Below are 17,142 nucleotides of genomic sequence, written 5' to 3'. Positions count from 1 at the left end.
TCTCGTCTCTCTCACTGTATCATCCTCAGAGGTACTCACTCCATAATATAGATACCGGCTGTAAAACTTTTAACAGTGAGCAGTGTGTGATATATTTACTCAAGAATGAACCGTGCTAGTTGCTGAAGAGCAAGGTAAACAAAGACCTCCAAGACAGCAGGGTGACTGGAGTGAGCACAGGGCGCTATGAGGACAAATTCGAGGGTTTCCTAACCCAGCCATGATTAAGCAGGGGAGGCTCCCTGGAGGAGGTGAGGTCTCCCATGGTTCTGAAGAATAAATAGGAGCTCACCAAGAAGTGGGGAAAGGAAGTTCCAGACAAAATTGCCTTTGCAGATCCCTGGAGGCCTAGAAAAAAGATTGGCAAAACGGATAAAGAGGGAATGGATGTATTCTGAGGCTACTGAGAAGGCAGGCCTGGCAGGGATGGGTGACTGATGAGCTGGGCAGGAGGATGCAGGAGGGAGGGTCAGGGCAGAATGCCCTTTTGCTCCCAGCACCCAGGTTCATTCAGTGAGACAAAGGACACAGGCGGGAAAGACTGGACACAAGACGAATCGTTTGGTTTGGGAGCGTTGTTTATTCCCCAAATCCATTTGTCTCTGGCCCTGTCTGTCTCTCTTTTAGATGTTAAAAACCACCCTGGCCAAGGATAAGGCTGTATCCTTTGCCAAGTTGGCAGTTTTCTTTGTCATTTATTCTCACACACAAAACCTTGGCATACTGCCAGGAAATGATTCATATGTAAATTATTTGGAGTTAGAATCATGAATCACTTAACATAAATAATGGTGGGTGGTTGAATAATGTAAGTTCAGTACAGTTCGAGACAAAAGTGATGTTCGTCTTGTATTTAGAAATATTTTTCTGGAAAATGTAACCTAGAGAGCATCTTTATATATTAGAAACAATGATTACATATAGGCTATTTAAGAAGTAGGAAGATAGCATTTGTAAAGATTTTTGTGCACTGTTCCATTTTGCTTCTGAGGATGGTTTACTTTAAAAAGTGGATTGTTCCTTCAAAGACATTTTTACAGACATAGTCAGAGGTTGGGAAACAAATAGGTCCCACATCCCAACAAAAACCTTCAGTATGTGCAAAGAATACTAGGCATTGTTGAGTAGCATGCAGCAAGCCAAGATAATAAATAGTGGTGGCAAAAATGTTGTTGGACTATCCACTTAATATTTGAAACATAACACGGCCGGAGGCCCAGGGCTAAGTTGCACAGTGCGTCCCAGAAGAGGCTCTGCTGTGCCTTTGCATGAAGATGACTTTGGAGAGGTGCAGGCTCCCTGAGTGCTGGACTCTTTATTTTAGCTCCAGTCTGAGTGCATTCTTGGGGTACTGGTGATATGAATTATTTTATATATGTCCCTGGAAATTAGCATCACATGCAGAGCCCCTGAATAGAGGTACATTTACAGACTCCCCCCAACCTCAGGCGACGGAGAGGCGGGAGGAGAGCTGACATGATAGATCCATTTAGCTTCAAAATCAAACGCCTGCTTTACTACAGTGTTGACTTGGCATCACACAGAGTGAAATAAATTCATTCGGTTGCCTTTACCTGTTCACAGAGGCACAGCCATCTCTGCGGTTACTGTGATTAAGGACCCGGTTGGCACAGATGAGCCAAAGGCTTCTAAAGAAGTGTGTGAACACGGACCATTTTTTGAGTCTTTGTCCCCAGGGCCACAAGGGCTCGGCTGCCCAGCCGCTTGCCTTGGGAGGGCCCAGGGCTCTGTGCCTGCCTGGTGAAGCTGCCACTCTGTGAGTCAGCGCTGTGTGGCCGGGGCCGGATCGGCAGCCCTGCGGCCTCTCTGCCGTGGTCGGTTAGGGTCTGAGACCTGCCACTCTTCCCTGGGTGCCGAGTACAGAGCCAGCTACGTCTTCCGAGCCCTACTCATTAGTAGGCATAGGTGCTCTGCTTGGTACGAAGCCTAGTGTGGTCCTCCCTTGAGCCTACCTCAGGGCGATGCTACCTCTATTCCAGCCTTTCAAGGAATCAGTTTCAGCTTGACAGCTGTCATTTTCGTTTTGAAAGATTCCAAAAGATGTCAGCTTGGATGTCAGGAATCTAGGTCTGCATCCCCCCACTCAAAGAACGGTTCTAAGAATAAGTGTGGAGATGTTACTCAAGCACCCTGTACAGTGACTAGGGAATGGTGGTTTTCTTTCACCTGTGTGTGTGCTAAGTCATTCAGTCATGTCCAACTCTTTTCGACCCTATGGGCTGTAACCCGCCAGGCTCCCCTGTCTACCAGATTTCCTAGGCAAGAGTACTGGAGTGGGTTGCCATGCCCTCCTCCAAAGGATCTTCCTGACCCAGGGATTGAACACACATCTCCTGGGGCTCCTGCATTGCAGGCAGATTCTTTACCACTAAGCCCCCAGGGAAGCCCTTTTCTTTCCCCTGCTGCTGCTGCTAAGTCGCTTCAGTCGTGTCCGACTCTGTGTGACCCCGTAGATGGCAGCCCACCAGGCTGCCCTGTCCCTGGGATCCTCCAGGCTTCTGTTTAATGTTTGCACTGTCATTTGCCAACGTTTGGACAGACACGGTGCATTCAACACTCAAAAAACACCACTCACCGTGAGGCTGCAACAGACTTTTGTCTGGATATTATTTATTCGCTTGTTATAATTTATGCTTCCATCTATTGTCCAGAAATATTTGAGATTGCTTTGAGTAAAAATACACATATACATGGAGGTGTGGAGATAAGAGAGGAAGCATAAATGGTACACTGAACTAGCGATAAGATAATGATCTTACTACTGCAGAGGGACATTCAGTTTAATTCCGAGATTCATGAGAGCAGAGGAGGCAAAAAAGGTGGTGAGAGGGACACGCACACACGATGGACATATATGCACATATGTGTATTTGGGTACTAAATGGTAGCTCTTATAAGGTAAACTTATATAAAGAAAGCTGTTTGAAAACCTAAAGTGTGTAATAGGGCAATTAGCAGTCTTACAGAACATTCCCTAAATTCTAAACAATTCATTATTACAATTAACAAGGATCAACAGATGTGACATTATTGAGCGATTTCTAACGTCTCATAATAAAATAGAGCAATCGTTGTTCATGATTCATGGGCTGGCATACTAAGAATAATTCCTTAATGCTGTGAGTAAACATTTTGCTATGGTGCTGATCCCAACCACATTGCCCACCAGGACTGAGAATCAGGTGGTGTTTTCAGAGAAGTGATTAGGGTTGAAATGAGGATGGTGGTTCCCGTGGAACCTGACTTCTGAAATACAAGATAGGGAACATCTATCTGGTGAATGGTTTCATACCCAAATACAGAGGAAGAAAGTTTCTTTTTCACAAATTTCAACACAAAATTCAAATTCATGTTGGTAAATAGTTTAAACGCTAAAAATGTTTATAAGGCTGGAAGTTGTATCCCATAAGTATGCCAAATTTCCTTACATGCTGTCTTCATTTCTGAGTGTATACTGAGAGGGAAAAGTGATTCCAGCTGCATTACACAGCACAGTGTGGCAAGCCCAAGCTCTCACAGCATCAGGAGCTCTTAAAGTGTTGGGAATGAAGAAGAGGCAGGAGGGAGCGTGTCTTACAGTCCAGAGAGCACACCGAGCCCTGCAAGGGCTGTCGGAAGTCCTTCCGTTAGTTTCCGTGAGCTGCCACACCGCTTGTCTTGTTCCCGGGGTGTGGTTTGTCTCCACTCCTGCAGGCTCAGACCCACAGCCCGTGTTGTCCTCTGGCACGCAGGAACAGAGCCTGTTCTGTCCTGTCTGATCCACCTCTCTAAACCCTCTTCCCCAGGAACATCTGATTGAGAACGAAGTGTCGATCCTGCGCAGGGTGAAACATCCGAACATCATCATGCTGATTGAGGAGATGGAGACCGCCACCGAGCTCTTCCTGGTGATGGAACTGGTCAAGGTAAGAGGTGGAGAGATCCCGGGAGAGTCCGTTAGTGCTGGATCCCGAGGCTTAGCAGTGTTCTCAGAGACCCTCACTGGAAATGCACGTTGCTGCCTTGAAACTTTCGTTATTTGTGAAATGGATCTTCATTCATTTGCGCGGCACTTGTGTCTTTTTTTTCCTCATCTCTTTCAGGCTGATGAGCTTTGTTTGTCCCCTTCATAGTCCTGCCACTGTTGATTTTTTTTAAATTAAGCTTGTTTTTATTTTGAACTGGAGTATACCCGATTAACAACGTTGTGATAGTTTCAGGTGACGGCAAAGGGACTCAGCCGTACGTATACATGTATCCATTCTCCTCCAAATCCCCGTCCCATCCAGGCTGCCACATGGCATTGAAGAGAGTTCCCTGTGCTGGACAGTAGGTCCTTGTTGCTTCTGCAGTTTAAATATGGCAGTGTGTACATGTCCATCCCGAGCTCCCTAGGTATCCCTTCCTCCCACCCTTCCCACTTGGTGACCATAAATTTGTTCTCTACATCTGTGAGTCTTGTTTCTGCCACCGTCGATGTTTTGATGTGTTCTTTTACATGTTCTCTAGGGTGGAGATCTCTTTGATGCAATTACCTCTTCAACCAAGTACACAGAGAGGGATGGGAGCGCCATGGTGTACAACCTGGCCAGCGCCCTCAGGTACCTCCACGCCCTCAGCATCGTGCACCGGGACATCAAGCCCGAGAATCTCTTGGTACGTGGTCCCTGCCTTCTCTGTTCTGACTCAGGCCTCGCTCCCTTTAAAGTGGCAGAAGTCACACGCAGACGGTCTTGTGCAGACTGTGACATTCTATACCAACCCTGCAGGTAAGGGGCCAAGAGAATTTAAATCTAGAAAATCAAGTCAGTGACCATAAAGTCTTAACGGATTTCTTGAACTGATCTGCACTTCTGCGTTTACTGTTTACCAGACATCAGAAAGCATATTTTCTTTCCTCTCTTTGGAAAGTTCTTTGTGGCTGTGCTGGGTCTTTGCTGCTGTGCGGGCTTTGCTCTGGTTGTGGTGCGGGGGCTTCTCACTGCAGTGGCTTGTCTGCCTGCGGAGCATGGCCTCGAGGGCAGGCAGCCTCAGTAGTTGCAGAACACGGGCTCAGTAGGAGCACAGGTTCAGTAGTGGTGGCACAGCGGCTTAGCTGCTCCGCGGCACGTGGGCTCTTCTGGGACCAGGGATCGAACCTGTGTCTCCTGCGTTGGCCCTGTGAGCCACAAGGGAAGCCCAGAAAACCCATTTTCATTTATGTTTTAATGGATGGTACTAACTGGAGAAAGACAAACAGGAAATTACTTTATGAGGCAAAAAAGTTCTGCTGGATAAATTGGTGACAGAATTAGAGGATCACAGACAGAAGTGGAAGGGTTCGCTCATGTGCAGGGCAGAACTTTGGAAACCTAACATAGTCTGTTCAGCTCAGCTTTGTGGGTATGGAAATTGAGCCCCAGGGATGCTGACTCTTCTTGTTGGGAAGTCTGCTTTGTCCTGCTGCTCTACAGAGGAGAGGCTACTCTGTTACGGTGCTCGGCGTCACAGTCTGGTACAGTTCACCCTTCCAGCCTCTTGTCCTGGTCCTCCCTTCCCTACCCATCTGGCCAGCACAACACTCACCTTAAACCCAGATGTCACTCACTGCCTGGTGGCCTTAATCACTAAATGTAGCCTGCTGACTGGGAACAGTCCTTATGTCTATACTGTAGAGAAATTTAAGAGAAGGCAATTTGGGAGCTCTCCCTACACAGATCCACCAGTACACAGAAGATACGAGGCTTCTCTGTTCCCACCTTTCAGGGCTGAGCATCACCGTCATCATCCTTACTTTCTGGCAGGTGAGGTTATCTGCGTCTCCTGAATCATGTTCATCCAAACACAGGTTTCCCCAGGCCCCAGCGTTGGTGAAGATGAGCCTTTTGTCAGCAGTGTTAAACCTCATTGTTGATATCCAAACTGGTCATCATAAAGTGATACAGTGTGCTCAGTTGGTAAAGAATCCACCTGCCAGTGCAGGAGACCTGGGTTTGATCCCTGGATCAAGAAGATCCCTGGAGAAGGAAACGGCCACCCACTCCAGTATTCTTGCCTGGAACATTCCATGGACAGAAGAGTCTGGTGGGCTACATTCCTTGGAGTGGCCAGAGTTGGACACAACTTAGCAACTAAAGCGCCACCATACTGGTCTTGTTTGCAGCATCCTGTCCCCCCTTACTATGTGCGGAGGCTCAGGCCCGCATCCCTCAGACAGGTTCATCTCAGAAGATACTAAACAAGGCATGTCTTCTTGACATCACCCCAGCCTCCTTGAGCAGAGGCAGTCAGTCCTGGCCATCTCTGGTTTCTGCTGCACTACCATGGTTCTGTGATTTTATCATTTATTTATCTGTCATTTTCTCTAGGTCAGTTCAGTTCAGTTGCTCGGTCATGTCCAGTTCTTTGTGACCCCATGGACTGTAGCACGCCAGGCTTCCTTGTCCATTGCCAACTCCCGGGGTTTACTCAAACTCATGTCCATTGAGTTGGTGATACCATCCAACCATCTCATCCTCTGTTGTCCCCTTCTCCTCCTGCCTTCAATCTTTCCCAGCATCAGAGTCTTTTCCAATGGGTCAGTTCTTTGCATCAGGTGACCAAAGTATTGGAGTTTCAGTTTCAGCATCAGTCCTTTCAATGAATATTCAGGATTGATTTCCTTTAGGAGGGACTGGTTAGATCTCCTTGCAGTCCAAGGAATTCTCAAGAGTCTTCTCCAACACCACAATTCAAAAGCATCAATTCTTCGGCACTCAGCTTTCTTTATAGTCCAACTCTCACATCCATACATGACCACTGGAAAAACCATAGCTTTGACTAGATGGACCTTTGTTGGCAAAGTAATGTCTCTGCTTTTAATATGCAGAGAGTCTAGGTTGGTCATAACTTTCCTTCCAAGGAATAAGCATCTTTTAATTTCATGGCTGCAGTCACCATCTGCAGTGATTTTGGAGCCCCCCAAAATAAAGTCTGTCACTGTTTCCACTGTTTCCCCATCTGTTTGCCATGACGTGATGGGACCAGATGCCATAATCTTCATTTTCTGAATGTTGAGTTTTAAGCCGACTTTTTCACTCTCCTCTTTCACTTTCATCAAGAAGCTCTTTAGTTCTTCTTTGCTTTCTGCCATAAGGGTGGTGTCATCTGCATATATGCAGTCTTGATTCCAGCTTGTGTTTCATCCAGCCAAGCATTTCTCATGATGTACTCTGCATATAAGTTAAATAAGCAAGGTGACAATATACAGCCTTGACATACTCCTTTTCCTATTTGGAACCAGTCTATTGTTCCATGTCCAGTTCTAACTGTTGCTTCCTGACCTGCATACACATTTCTCAAGAGGCAGGTCAGGTGGTCTGGTATTCCTGTCTCTTTAAGAATTTTCCACGGTTTGTTGTGATCCACACAGTCAAAGGCTTTGGTGTAGTCAATAAAGCAGAAGTAGATGTTTTTCTGGAACTCTCTTGCTTTGTCAGCAATCCAGAGGATGTTGACAATTTGATCTCTGGTTCCTCTGCCTTTTCTAAAACCAGCTTGAACATCTGGAAGTTCACCATTCATATACTGTTGAAGCCTGGCTTGGAGAATTTTGAGCATTACTTTGCTAGTGTGTGAGATGAGTGCAATTGTGTGGTAGATTGAACATTCTTTGGCATTGCCTTTCTTTGGGATTGGAATGAAAACTGACCTTTTCAAACAGTCCTGTGGCCACTGCTGAGTTTTCCAAATTTGCTGACATAATGAGGGCAGCACTTTCCCAGCATCATCTTTTAGAATTTGAAATAGCTCACCTGGACTTCCATCACCTCCACTAGCTTTGTTCGTAGCGATGCCTCCTAAGGCCCACTTGACTTCACATTCCAGGATGTCTGGCTTTAGGTGAGTGATCACACCATCGTGATTATCTGGATCGTGAAGATATTTTTTGTACAGTTCTTCTGTGTATTCTTGCCACCTCTTCTTAATATCTTCTGCTTCTGTTAGGCCCATACCATTTCTGTCCTTTATCGAGCCCATCTTTGCATGAAATGTTCCCTTGGCACCTCTGATATTCTTGAAGACATCTCTGGTCTTTCCTGTTCTCTAGGTAGTCGGCGCCCATAGAGCAGGTGTGTGTTCAGCCACCTTATCTCCTGGTGCTGAACGAGCGCACAGTGGGTGAGAAGTCCATGGCTGGTGACTGGCCATGATGGTCACTCAGCTCACCTGAAGCGGACGCTCACAGCCAGGTCTTACACCCTGCGTCCTGCGTGCAGCACACCAGTACTTACTGAGCAGAGTGTGCTCTGATGGGTGGGCTGTGGCGCCATTCTTGGGCCCTCCTGCTCACAGTTCTGTTCCCCTTTCAATAGTGCCATTTGATTATTTTTCAGCGTCCACCTAAAAGCGTGTGACATTTGTTTTCTTACCGTCTTCTGCCTTGAGGGAATGTGTTTTCTTTCTGTTAGGAAAATAAATACCCCTGGTATGTAAAGCACGATGCGTCATGGGGCTTGGCCTTCTGACCTCTGAGGAGGAGTGGGGACAGTGGCAAAGCAGGCCTCGGGCACGTGAGGACCCACTGTCCTGCTGCTGCAGCGGAGGCTGTGGGGCGTGGCAGCGTCCCCCCAACCCCTCCCCCGCCGGCCGAATTTGGCCGTGAGATTCCCTAGCAGAGGTGACAGGGCTCCCCGGTGTTCCCGAGGACACCCTGCCCTCCACGCCCTTCTGTAGACCCGAGGGTGTCCTTTCCTGCTCAGCGATCCCACCCCTCCCCACCAGCCCACGTCTCCCCCTCCGCACTCACACTTCCTTACTGTGTGCGGAGGCTCAGGCCCGCATCCCTCAGCCTTTGCTCTCCTTACCCGTCGGAAAGAGACCGAGGCAGGGACTGACGGCTCCAGCCTGCTGTGTCTCGGATGGCGGCCGAGAGACCGGAGTCAGGGCCTCGTCTGCCTCGCCTGCCCCGGCCGGGCGTCCCCCCTGCCCCAGCGCCGCTCTGCTGCCCACAGGGGAGGAGGAGGAGGAGGAGGAGGGTGAACCTGGATGAGGCCTGCAAGAGGCTCCCGTGTGACGTGCGAGGCCCCTGGGGGCGCGCTGCGGACACTCTTCACCGCCAGTCTCAGTAAGACACGTGTCTGCCACTGCCGACCCACGAGGACCCCCGGCAGACCTAGAGACAGTCAGCACGCTGGTGTCAGGCCGGGATGAGAGAGTGCCACCGCGGCGCTAGAAGCCGGTCCACAGAGGGGCTGCCGGCCCCTCGCTGCTCCGAGAGAATCCCAGTCATGAGCACCAGGGCATTCAGACGGCTCATTTGCATCCGCTCGTCTGGCAGCTGTGTCGTAATTTAAACCCTGCCAGCAGAGATGTATGGGGCCCCGTGTCAGGGAGCACAGGGGTGGCCGTTAATGCCGTGAGTTACAGCCGGTGGTGCCCGGTCAGAGTTAACTGTGAGAGACCAGTGATAAATTCCGCCTTTCCAGGGGTTCTGGGGACAGGGGAGAGGAGAGGGCTGGTTTCTCATATTTGAGGTCCTTCTAAATCACGATGCTGACATTTTATTTAGAGAACTTGCGGCATGCAGTTTGTATGTGGGATCAGTTTTGCATTCTGAGAGCAGCTTCGACAGGGCCTCTCAGCTGGTGGCGGAGCCTCTGCGCACAGCAGAGCCAGCGTTCCCACGGGGGTGCTGGGTTACGTCACCCGGAGTCTGTACACCCTCTAGCCTTTCAGACGCAGGGGAATGCAGTGGATGGGAGTGGACTTGTTTGGAATCCCACTTGGCCACCCGCTTGAAACTTGACTTTGCTGGGCCTCGGTTTCCTCATCTATAAAGTGGAATAACAGCTCCCTTCCTAGTTGCCCAGCAGGGTGACTACAGAAGTGCAGTGAGACGGTGTTTGGGAGACTGTGGGAATCTTCCAGGCCTGCGAGGATGGGCCTTCCTGAGCAGAACTGAACTCTGCCGGAATGAGGCCTTGGAGTCACTCTGCGTGTATCACCTCTTAAGATCAGTCTCCTAAAGCAAAGCCTGAGTGTACCAGTGTCGGTCTCCTAAAGGAGTGTCGTGAAGGGGTGTGTGTGTGTGTACCTGCAGATTTATAGGTGTATATATATATATTTTTTCCTGCTTTAAAGACAGTCTCCAGCTAAGACTTGAAATTTGCTTACATTCTTTTTCACATATTTGCCTCTGTGTCTAGCTCTGTGGAGTGATGAATCAGGTAAAATATTATCAGTTCAGGCTTGTCTGCCCTATTTGACACTTCCCTTTTGATGTTTAGCCAGAGTACCCCTTGCTCAAACATTATTCAGTGACTATAGACTCTTCATTCCCTTTCTGTTTATGCTCCTGCATCTGACTCTGAATTCCTTGTAGGGGACATGAAAAATGGGACTTCTGGGACCTCTGAGTATCCAACAACAGCTCTTAAATACCCTTAGGCATCCCTAAATTGAATGTCTAAAATAAACATGATTTTTTTAAAAAAATGTACCTAATGAGTATATTGTAAAGTTGTAAAAACAAAATGACATTAACAAAACTTTTTTTTTTACTTTCATGATACATTTAGAATTATAATGTTCTTATCACTGCAGTTGCTTAGGGAATTTCTAAAGTCTGGGTTGCAATAAATGCATCATAAATTTTAACTGTAATTCAGGTTGTTCTCGTTAATGTTTACATTAAACGTAATGGATGGAAAGTCGTCCTAAGACTATGCATGACTAAGAACCTGGTTTCTGCTGCTTTAGGCTGAATCCTTAGTAGCTTTGAATATGCTTCTGCTGAGCTGTGGGCTGACGCAAAGTGATAAATATCTGTGAGGGCCCCCCTGAGCGTGGTCTTTAGTACATCAACGTGGAAGCAGTTATTAAAATACTGAGGTGAAAACTATTCCTCTTCAACTGCCGAGAAGCATCACAAGCGAGAAGGGTATTTCAGTGTCCCCCTTAAAAAATGCCCATTAAGACGGGGGTCATTGGCATTAGGAAGGCCTGAGGTTTTTGATATATTTTTTTTAATTGAGGAGTTTATAAATCACTCCCCATCATTAAGTATCAGACTAATGGACGGTGTCATTAATGTGCTTATCTTGAAAAAACATCATTTGCTAAATTTTTCTCTTCTTTTAGTAAGTAGTGACTTAGATGAAAATCTGGTTCAGTTCATAGTGGGATACAAGGAAACACAAACAAATACGTTTAAAATGTAAAAGTAGAGGAAAGATATGACAGAAGTACATGTTAGGTTTTTGCAGTTATTTCGAAATTCAGTGTTTTCAGAATGGACATCTAAGAGGCAAATAGCTTATTAAAACTCATACGGTCAGCTCTCAGATTATGTTCTCATATACACTTGTTTGCTTCGAAAACCATCCATTTAAAATAACTTCCAGACTTTTATCCCATAAGGAAAGTCTGCTTATAGATTCTCCAGGCAAGAATACTGGAGTGGGTTGCCATTTCCTTCTCCAATATATAAAATTAATTTTTCTGAATTATGGAATGAGCATGTGTTCATTGTAAACATTCTGGAAACTTCTGAAAAGTATAAAGAAGAAAAGTACAGTAACCTGTAATGCTGCCACCTAGTGTAAACTTAACATTTTAGGGTATTATAGTATATATATATATATATATATATATATATATATATATAAAATATTCCTTTTTCTTTAATACACTGAATATTCCCCATAAGATTAATATTTACTTGAGTTGTGCTTACTAGTGACTGTATAATATCACTGTAGGGATTTGCTATGATTTACTAAGTCATTAACCTGTTGGCTGCTTAGGTTGCTTCTAGTTTTAAAAAAACAGAAGATGAATTCTGAGGTTGGCATTCTTGGATATAACCTTTGGATCCATCTCTGTTCCCTTACAGCAGGTTCTTAGAAGTAAAGTTACAGATCACAGGTTATTAAGGATATTAAGAAATTTACATAGGACTGCCATACTTTCTAGAAAAGTTGCTTCGATGTCAGCAAACACATCACATCCTCACCAGCATTGTTAAACCTTTTCCAAGATGATGATCCACCTGATCTAATCAGCCATTCCTTCCAGGAAAGAAGGAACATTCACCCAGTCCTGATCTGACCTTCATCTCATTTCACCCTCACACCAGCACTATGAGCCAGGGACCAGCTGTTATCCCATTCCACAGATGACGAAACATGCCCAGGGTGGGTGAGGGGCTTTCAGGGGTCAGGTCACCAGACAAATGGGTGGAGTGTTTCTTCCTGCAGGCTTGGGCTGTCTCATCCCAAAGGTCATTTTCTTTCTAGATTTCCAAAGTTCTCCCCTAGGTAGTATCACTGTTTATACTCCTCGTTGTCTAGAGAGCAAGTCCTAATTGTATCTTGTAAACTAAACATGTGAGTTGGAGAGCACCTAGTACTTTAGTGGACAACCTCTAATGAACACCATTTCTGAGGCTCTCAAGTGCCAACCCCACCCCCACCCCCACCCTCAGCATGCACACAGCAGAGGTCAGCGTCCTGCCTTGAGGCTCGGGGGCCTCTCAAGCGAACCAGGTAAGCCGCCCACCTCCCCTCAGCATGCATGCGTGTTCATTCTACTCCTAGGTAAGGGACTTTTTGCAAATGTAGGAAATATTTTTTTCATATTTCACACAATCAAAATCACACGCAACATCTCTCAAAAGAAAAATCAGAGCTTTAAAAAGCAAGAGAGGGACTTCCCTGATGGTCCAGTGGTTGAGACTCCCGGCTTCTAATGCAGGGGCTGTAGGTTCGATCCCTGGTCGGGGAACTAAGATGCCACATGGCCAAAAAATCAAAACACAAAACTAAAAAGCTGCAGAGATAAACCATGGCCTTCATATCAGAAGGAGAGGTGTCTTACGATTTGTTGGTAAATGTATCTGTGTCATTTCTGCCCAATTCCAGAGGCTCCCCTTCTTGCAATCACTGAGGGAAAAACACTTCTGAGCATTTGCTGGTTTCTGTTCCAGGTGTGCGAATATCCTGATGGGACCAAATCTCTGAAACTGGGAGACTTCGGGCTGGCCACTGTGGTGGAAGGCCCGCTCTACACCGTCTGCGGCACCCCAACTTACGTGGCCCCCGAAATCATTGCTGAAACCGGGTATGCCTCCTGGGGGGCTGGATTAGTGCTTGTGCTCTGGGAACAGGTATATATGCCACGACGGCTGCTGTGGATTCACATGCCTTCCTGGAGCATGGGGGGCGGGAGAGGCTGACCCCTGCACCGTGACTTTGATACCAGGAGCTGCAGCTTGTGCTTGTCCTTCAAGAGCCCTGGGCCTGGACCTCTGTCCCAAGGCCAGTCTTGGAATCCAGATAGTGGCGAGGTTGGGAGAAGAGCAGACACCTTTGTCCAAAGGGTAGTTCATTCATCTGCATGAAACGAGTGGTCTGGTACTGAAAGGCCTTTTCCCCTAACAAACCAAGGCACGTGCTCCAGTCCTGTGGCGGGTTCGAGGGAGTAGCGTCCTGTCTCTCCTCCCGCCCGCTCTGTTTCCCCAGCTATGGCCTGAAGGTGGACGTCTGGGCGGCTGGCGTGATCACGTACATACTGCTCTGTGGCTTCCCCCCCTTCCGAAGGTCAGTGGCTCTGCAAGTGACCATCTTTGAACTGTAAACTCTCTCCCTTTGATCGGGAAGCAGACATTCTACTTCTGGCAATCAGGACCGGAAACAGGTCAATAAAAATGTCAGTAAAAAAATTGTATAAACACACTGCTCACTTTTTAATCTTAATTTACAACCTATTAATGTACATTCCGCGTCCGCACTTTCGAGGCGGCCCAGCCCTCTGCTCTGTGCCTGGTCCCCTGGGTTTCCCACGGCCACTCCTCCGTAAATCTCACCCCGCAGTCCAGTGTCTGTGATTTCCATTCCGTCTTTTTCAAGAGGAGTGAGGTTTAAAGATGCTCGCCAAGCAATCTGATCCTCCCAGGTAAGACTTTCTCTAGTTCTTAAGGGTTGTCTCTTCTGCCTAGTCTGACAGCTGTTTTTTAACAACTCACTTTGCAGAGCATTTGACCTGGTTCTTATAGACACAGGGAACTTGTTCTTTTTCAATTAATTTTGTCCATTTATATACTCTTTCGTTAAGGAGCATTACAAAGACTTTGGGCATTAACAGGCCTGGGAAGGGCAGATTGACCCTTGATGACCATACACTCACCTGCTGGGAAGACAGATGGCTGCACACGGGGTCCGGGTGTGTGGTGGGGACCCCCCCAGCGGTGCATGAACAGGGGCCATGGGGGCTTCACCGTAGTGTCTCTCTTTACCAGTGCCGTCTCCCCTCGAAGCACACGAACACTTTGAAGCAGATGTTAATCTGATGATGAACGTCTGATGGTTTTCCTCTGACTTTTCTTGAATGCTGTTTTCCTTTTCATCTTCGCTTATGGTCATTTTACAACTGTTTGTAGAGTAGCTACAGTGTACCAGGCATCGATCTAAGTTCTGGGAATCGAGTGGGAAACAAAACTTATTCTGTAAGGCCATAGTGTTTATAGTGTGTAGTCAGTCAGTAAGTGAAAAAATAGATTTATTTCTTCCCTGTCTCCTCCCACATTTTATTATAAAAGCTTTTTATTATAGAAGCTTTATTATAAAAGCTTTTTACTATATGAAGCTTTATTATAAAAGCTTTTTATTATAGAAGTTTATTATGAAAGCTTTCCAACATACAGAAAAGTACAAAGATACGACATTTATCTTTTTAAAAAATGATCTATTTTTAAAATATATTGTTTAACACTGGGTCTTGGTTGTGGCATGTGGGATCTGGTTCCCTGACCAGAGATTAAACCTGGGCCCCCTGTGTGAGGGGCATGGAGTCTTGGCCACTGGACCACTAGGGAAGCCCCTAATGATCAGTTTTTAGTTGAGATGAATAGTTGGTTTTGTTTTTGTTTTGCTTACATTAAATACACGAATAACACAGATGTCAGTCTCTACTTTTGAGAGGCTTATTGGTTTGAAAACACAGCATGAGAATATTGATCAAGCAGAATAACTGAGCATGAGGTCATGCCAAGTTGAGGGCAGGCTCAGCTGAGCACTGGAAATCATAAAAGGTTTAATGAGAGATACGACATTGGAGTGTGACCTCATCCTCATGGCGTGGCTTGGGTTTCTTTAGGTGGAAGGCTCTTTCCGTCTGGCCATCCATCAACATCTTGGTTTTCCACTGAGGTCATTGCCAAGGTGGGTTATTCAGACTGTAGGATATGACCTATCTGTTAGTTTTTACTGAAGGATAGATTTGTTCTAAAAGTAGGGGTATGAATCATTCTGGGGATGGACTGAGCCATTCTCTTGCCCTGGGCTGGCTTAGCGGGAGCCTGAGGTCATGCCTGGTAGCGGCTCGGTGTCAGCTGGGACCACAGGTCTGACTTAGCCACGTGCCCTCCAGCATCAGAGAGCTAGCGTGGGCTTCACGTGGTGGTGGTGCCAGCTTCCTCAAAACAGCAAGAGGGAGCAAGTTCCCTGCCCGAGTACCGTCCAGATCTCTGCTTGCTTCACATTTCTTGATGAATGTCCCATTGATCAAATGAAATCAAATAGCTAAGCCTGGGGTAAATGTAGGAGAAGTCTGTGTTCATAGAAGGAGGGAAGTAATTTGGGGCTATTTTTACAGTCACATGGTGCCCTGGGGTTTCAGCTGGTTTCAGTGATGACTTGCTTTGGGAACTAGTCAAGTGCAGAGGACAGTGCGGTTTGATAGCAGGTGACCCAAGGGCTTGGGGCTTCCCTGGTGACTCGGTAGAGAACTCGCCTGCCAGTGCGGGAGGTGCGGGTTCTACCCCTGGGTCAGATTAGCCGCTGGGGAAGGAAATGGCAGCCCACTCCAGTATTCTTGCCTGGAGAATCCCAGGGACAGGAGCCTGCCGGGCTGCAGTCCATAGCATCACAGAGTCAGACACACCTGAGCAACCAACCACCACCGACAAATCCAAGGGCCATTTACAGCAGTTTCCCTCCTTGGGTAACCCAAGCTGAGAGCAGTTGGAAAAAGGTATGGAGGCGCAGTTGTAGAGGAATGTGTGCTCACAACTCCCTCTAGTGTTTCCACTTGCCAGTGCGGCCTAGAAGTTTTTTTTCTTTGACTTCCTTTTTACTGTTTAACAAAAGAGAGACTCGAATTAACAATACGTATCTATTGTTACTTGTTATCTTGGTCTCTCTCTGGGATCTTCAGATCAGTCTGGCTAATCAAAAGCAGTAGAAGTACATTCTGAAAGCTGCTGCCTTAGAGGTTATATTCAGAAGCTGGTCCTATAACTCTGGATAGCTTACCTTTGAAAATGTTTTCCTCTCTCATATCATGTTGTGATGAAAGAGAATTTATTATGTTACATGTTAGTTGTGGACGCATCTTCATAGCATAGAGAGACATTCTGGATAGATTTTATAACCTACTATAATATAAAATATTTACATATTTTATATATCATATATATCAAACTATGGAAATAGTTCTTTAAATAATGATAAATGACTATGGTTTAAGATTAAGCAAATCTGCATAAATTTGTTTCTAAAATAAAAGTCTTTCCACAGATATCTCAAAATATTTTCATTGTTTTCTAAAAAAGATTAATTGAACCCAAAGCTTTTTAATTAAAATTGTTCCTTGGAATTGACAGTTTGAGCTTCTTTAACTCTAGCATTTCCCATTATTTTTTCAGGATTTTCAGGCATTAGTCCTAGGCTGACATGTAGTATTTCATTGTTACTGAGAAGAATGTTGCTTTTCTAGGGTTTAGGTATTGCCTAAGGAAGTCTGTTCTTAGGGCCACTGATAACAAATAATACTTGCCTGACTATCCTGAGATATTTGATGTTTCTCTTAAACACACACCCCTACCCCCTTTAAGTGAAATGTTTTGCACATCATTTGTGAAATAGCTTACAACATTTTTCACCTTTAACACCTCGGCACTGGAAAGAGTGTGTACACAGAGTCTTTTGCTGTTTTCAGAGTTTTTCTTACTGGCACTTCCAGACTTACAGTACTATACTGTTTGAGAATTAAAAAGTGGCTCAGATGGTAAAGCTTCTGCCTGCAATGCAGGAGACCCGGGTTCAATCTCTGGGTCGGGAAGCTCCCCTGGAGAAGGAAATGGCAACCCACTCCAGTACTCTTGCCTGGAAATCCCATGGATGG

At 46.2% G+C, this 17,142-nt stretch overlaps 1 protein-coding gene across 5 annotated transcripts in view; it reads left to right on the top strand.

The window, feature by feature from the left end:
- DCLK2 (doublecortin like kinase 2) overlaps positions 1 to 17,142 on the top strand; it is a 189,035-nt gene that overhangs the window by 162,130 nt on the left and 9,763 nt on the right. For all 5 annotated transcript variants that reach the window (XR_005723037.1, XR_005723036.1, XM_040251471.1 and 2 more), the window contains 4 exons: positions 3,807 to 3,926; positions 4,510 to 4,656; positions 12,947 to 13,080; positions 13,482 to 13,559. Coding sequence is in view for 3 of the 5 variants with exons in the window: in XM_040251471.1 (XP_040107405.1) it covers positions 3,807 to 3,926; positions 4,510 to 4,656; positions 12,947 to 13,080; positions 13,482 to 13,559 (479 nt within the window). In the remaining 2 variants the exon portion in view is untranslated. The remainder of the gene's footprint in view (positions 1 to 3,806; positions 3,927 to 4,509; positions 4,657 to 12,946; positions 13,081 to 13,481; positions 13,560 to 17,142) is intronic.

Source organism: Oryx dammah, unplaced genomic scaffold (genome assembly GCF_014754425.2).
Source record: "Oryx dammah isolate SB20612 unplaced genomic scaffold, SCBI_Odam_1.1 HiC_scaffold_12, whole genome shotgun sequence".
Classification (NCBI taxonomy): Eukaryota; Metazoa; Chordata; class Mammalia; order Artiodactyla; family Bovidae; genus Oryx; species Oryx dammah.
Note: the sequence above shows the minus strand (reverse complement) of the source record. Positions and strands in the feature narration are given on the sequence as shown.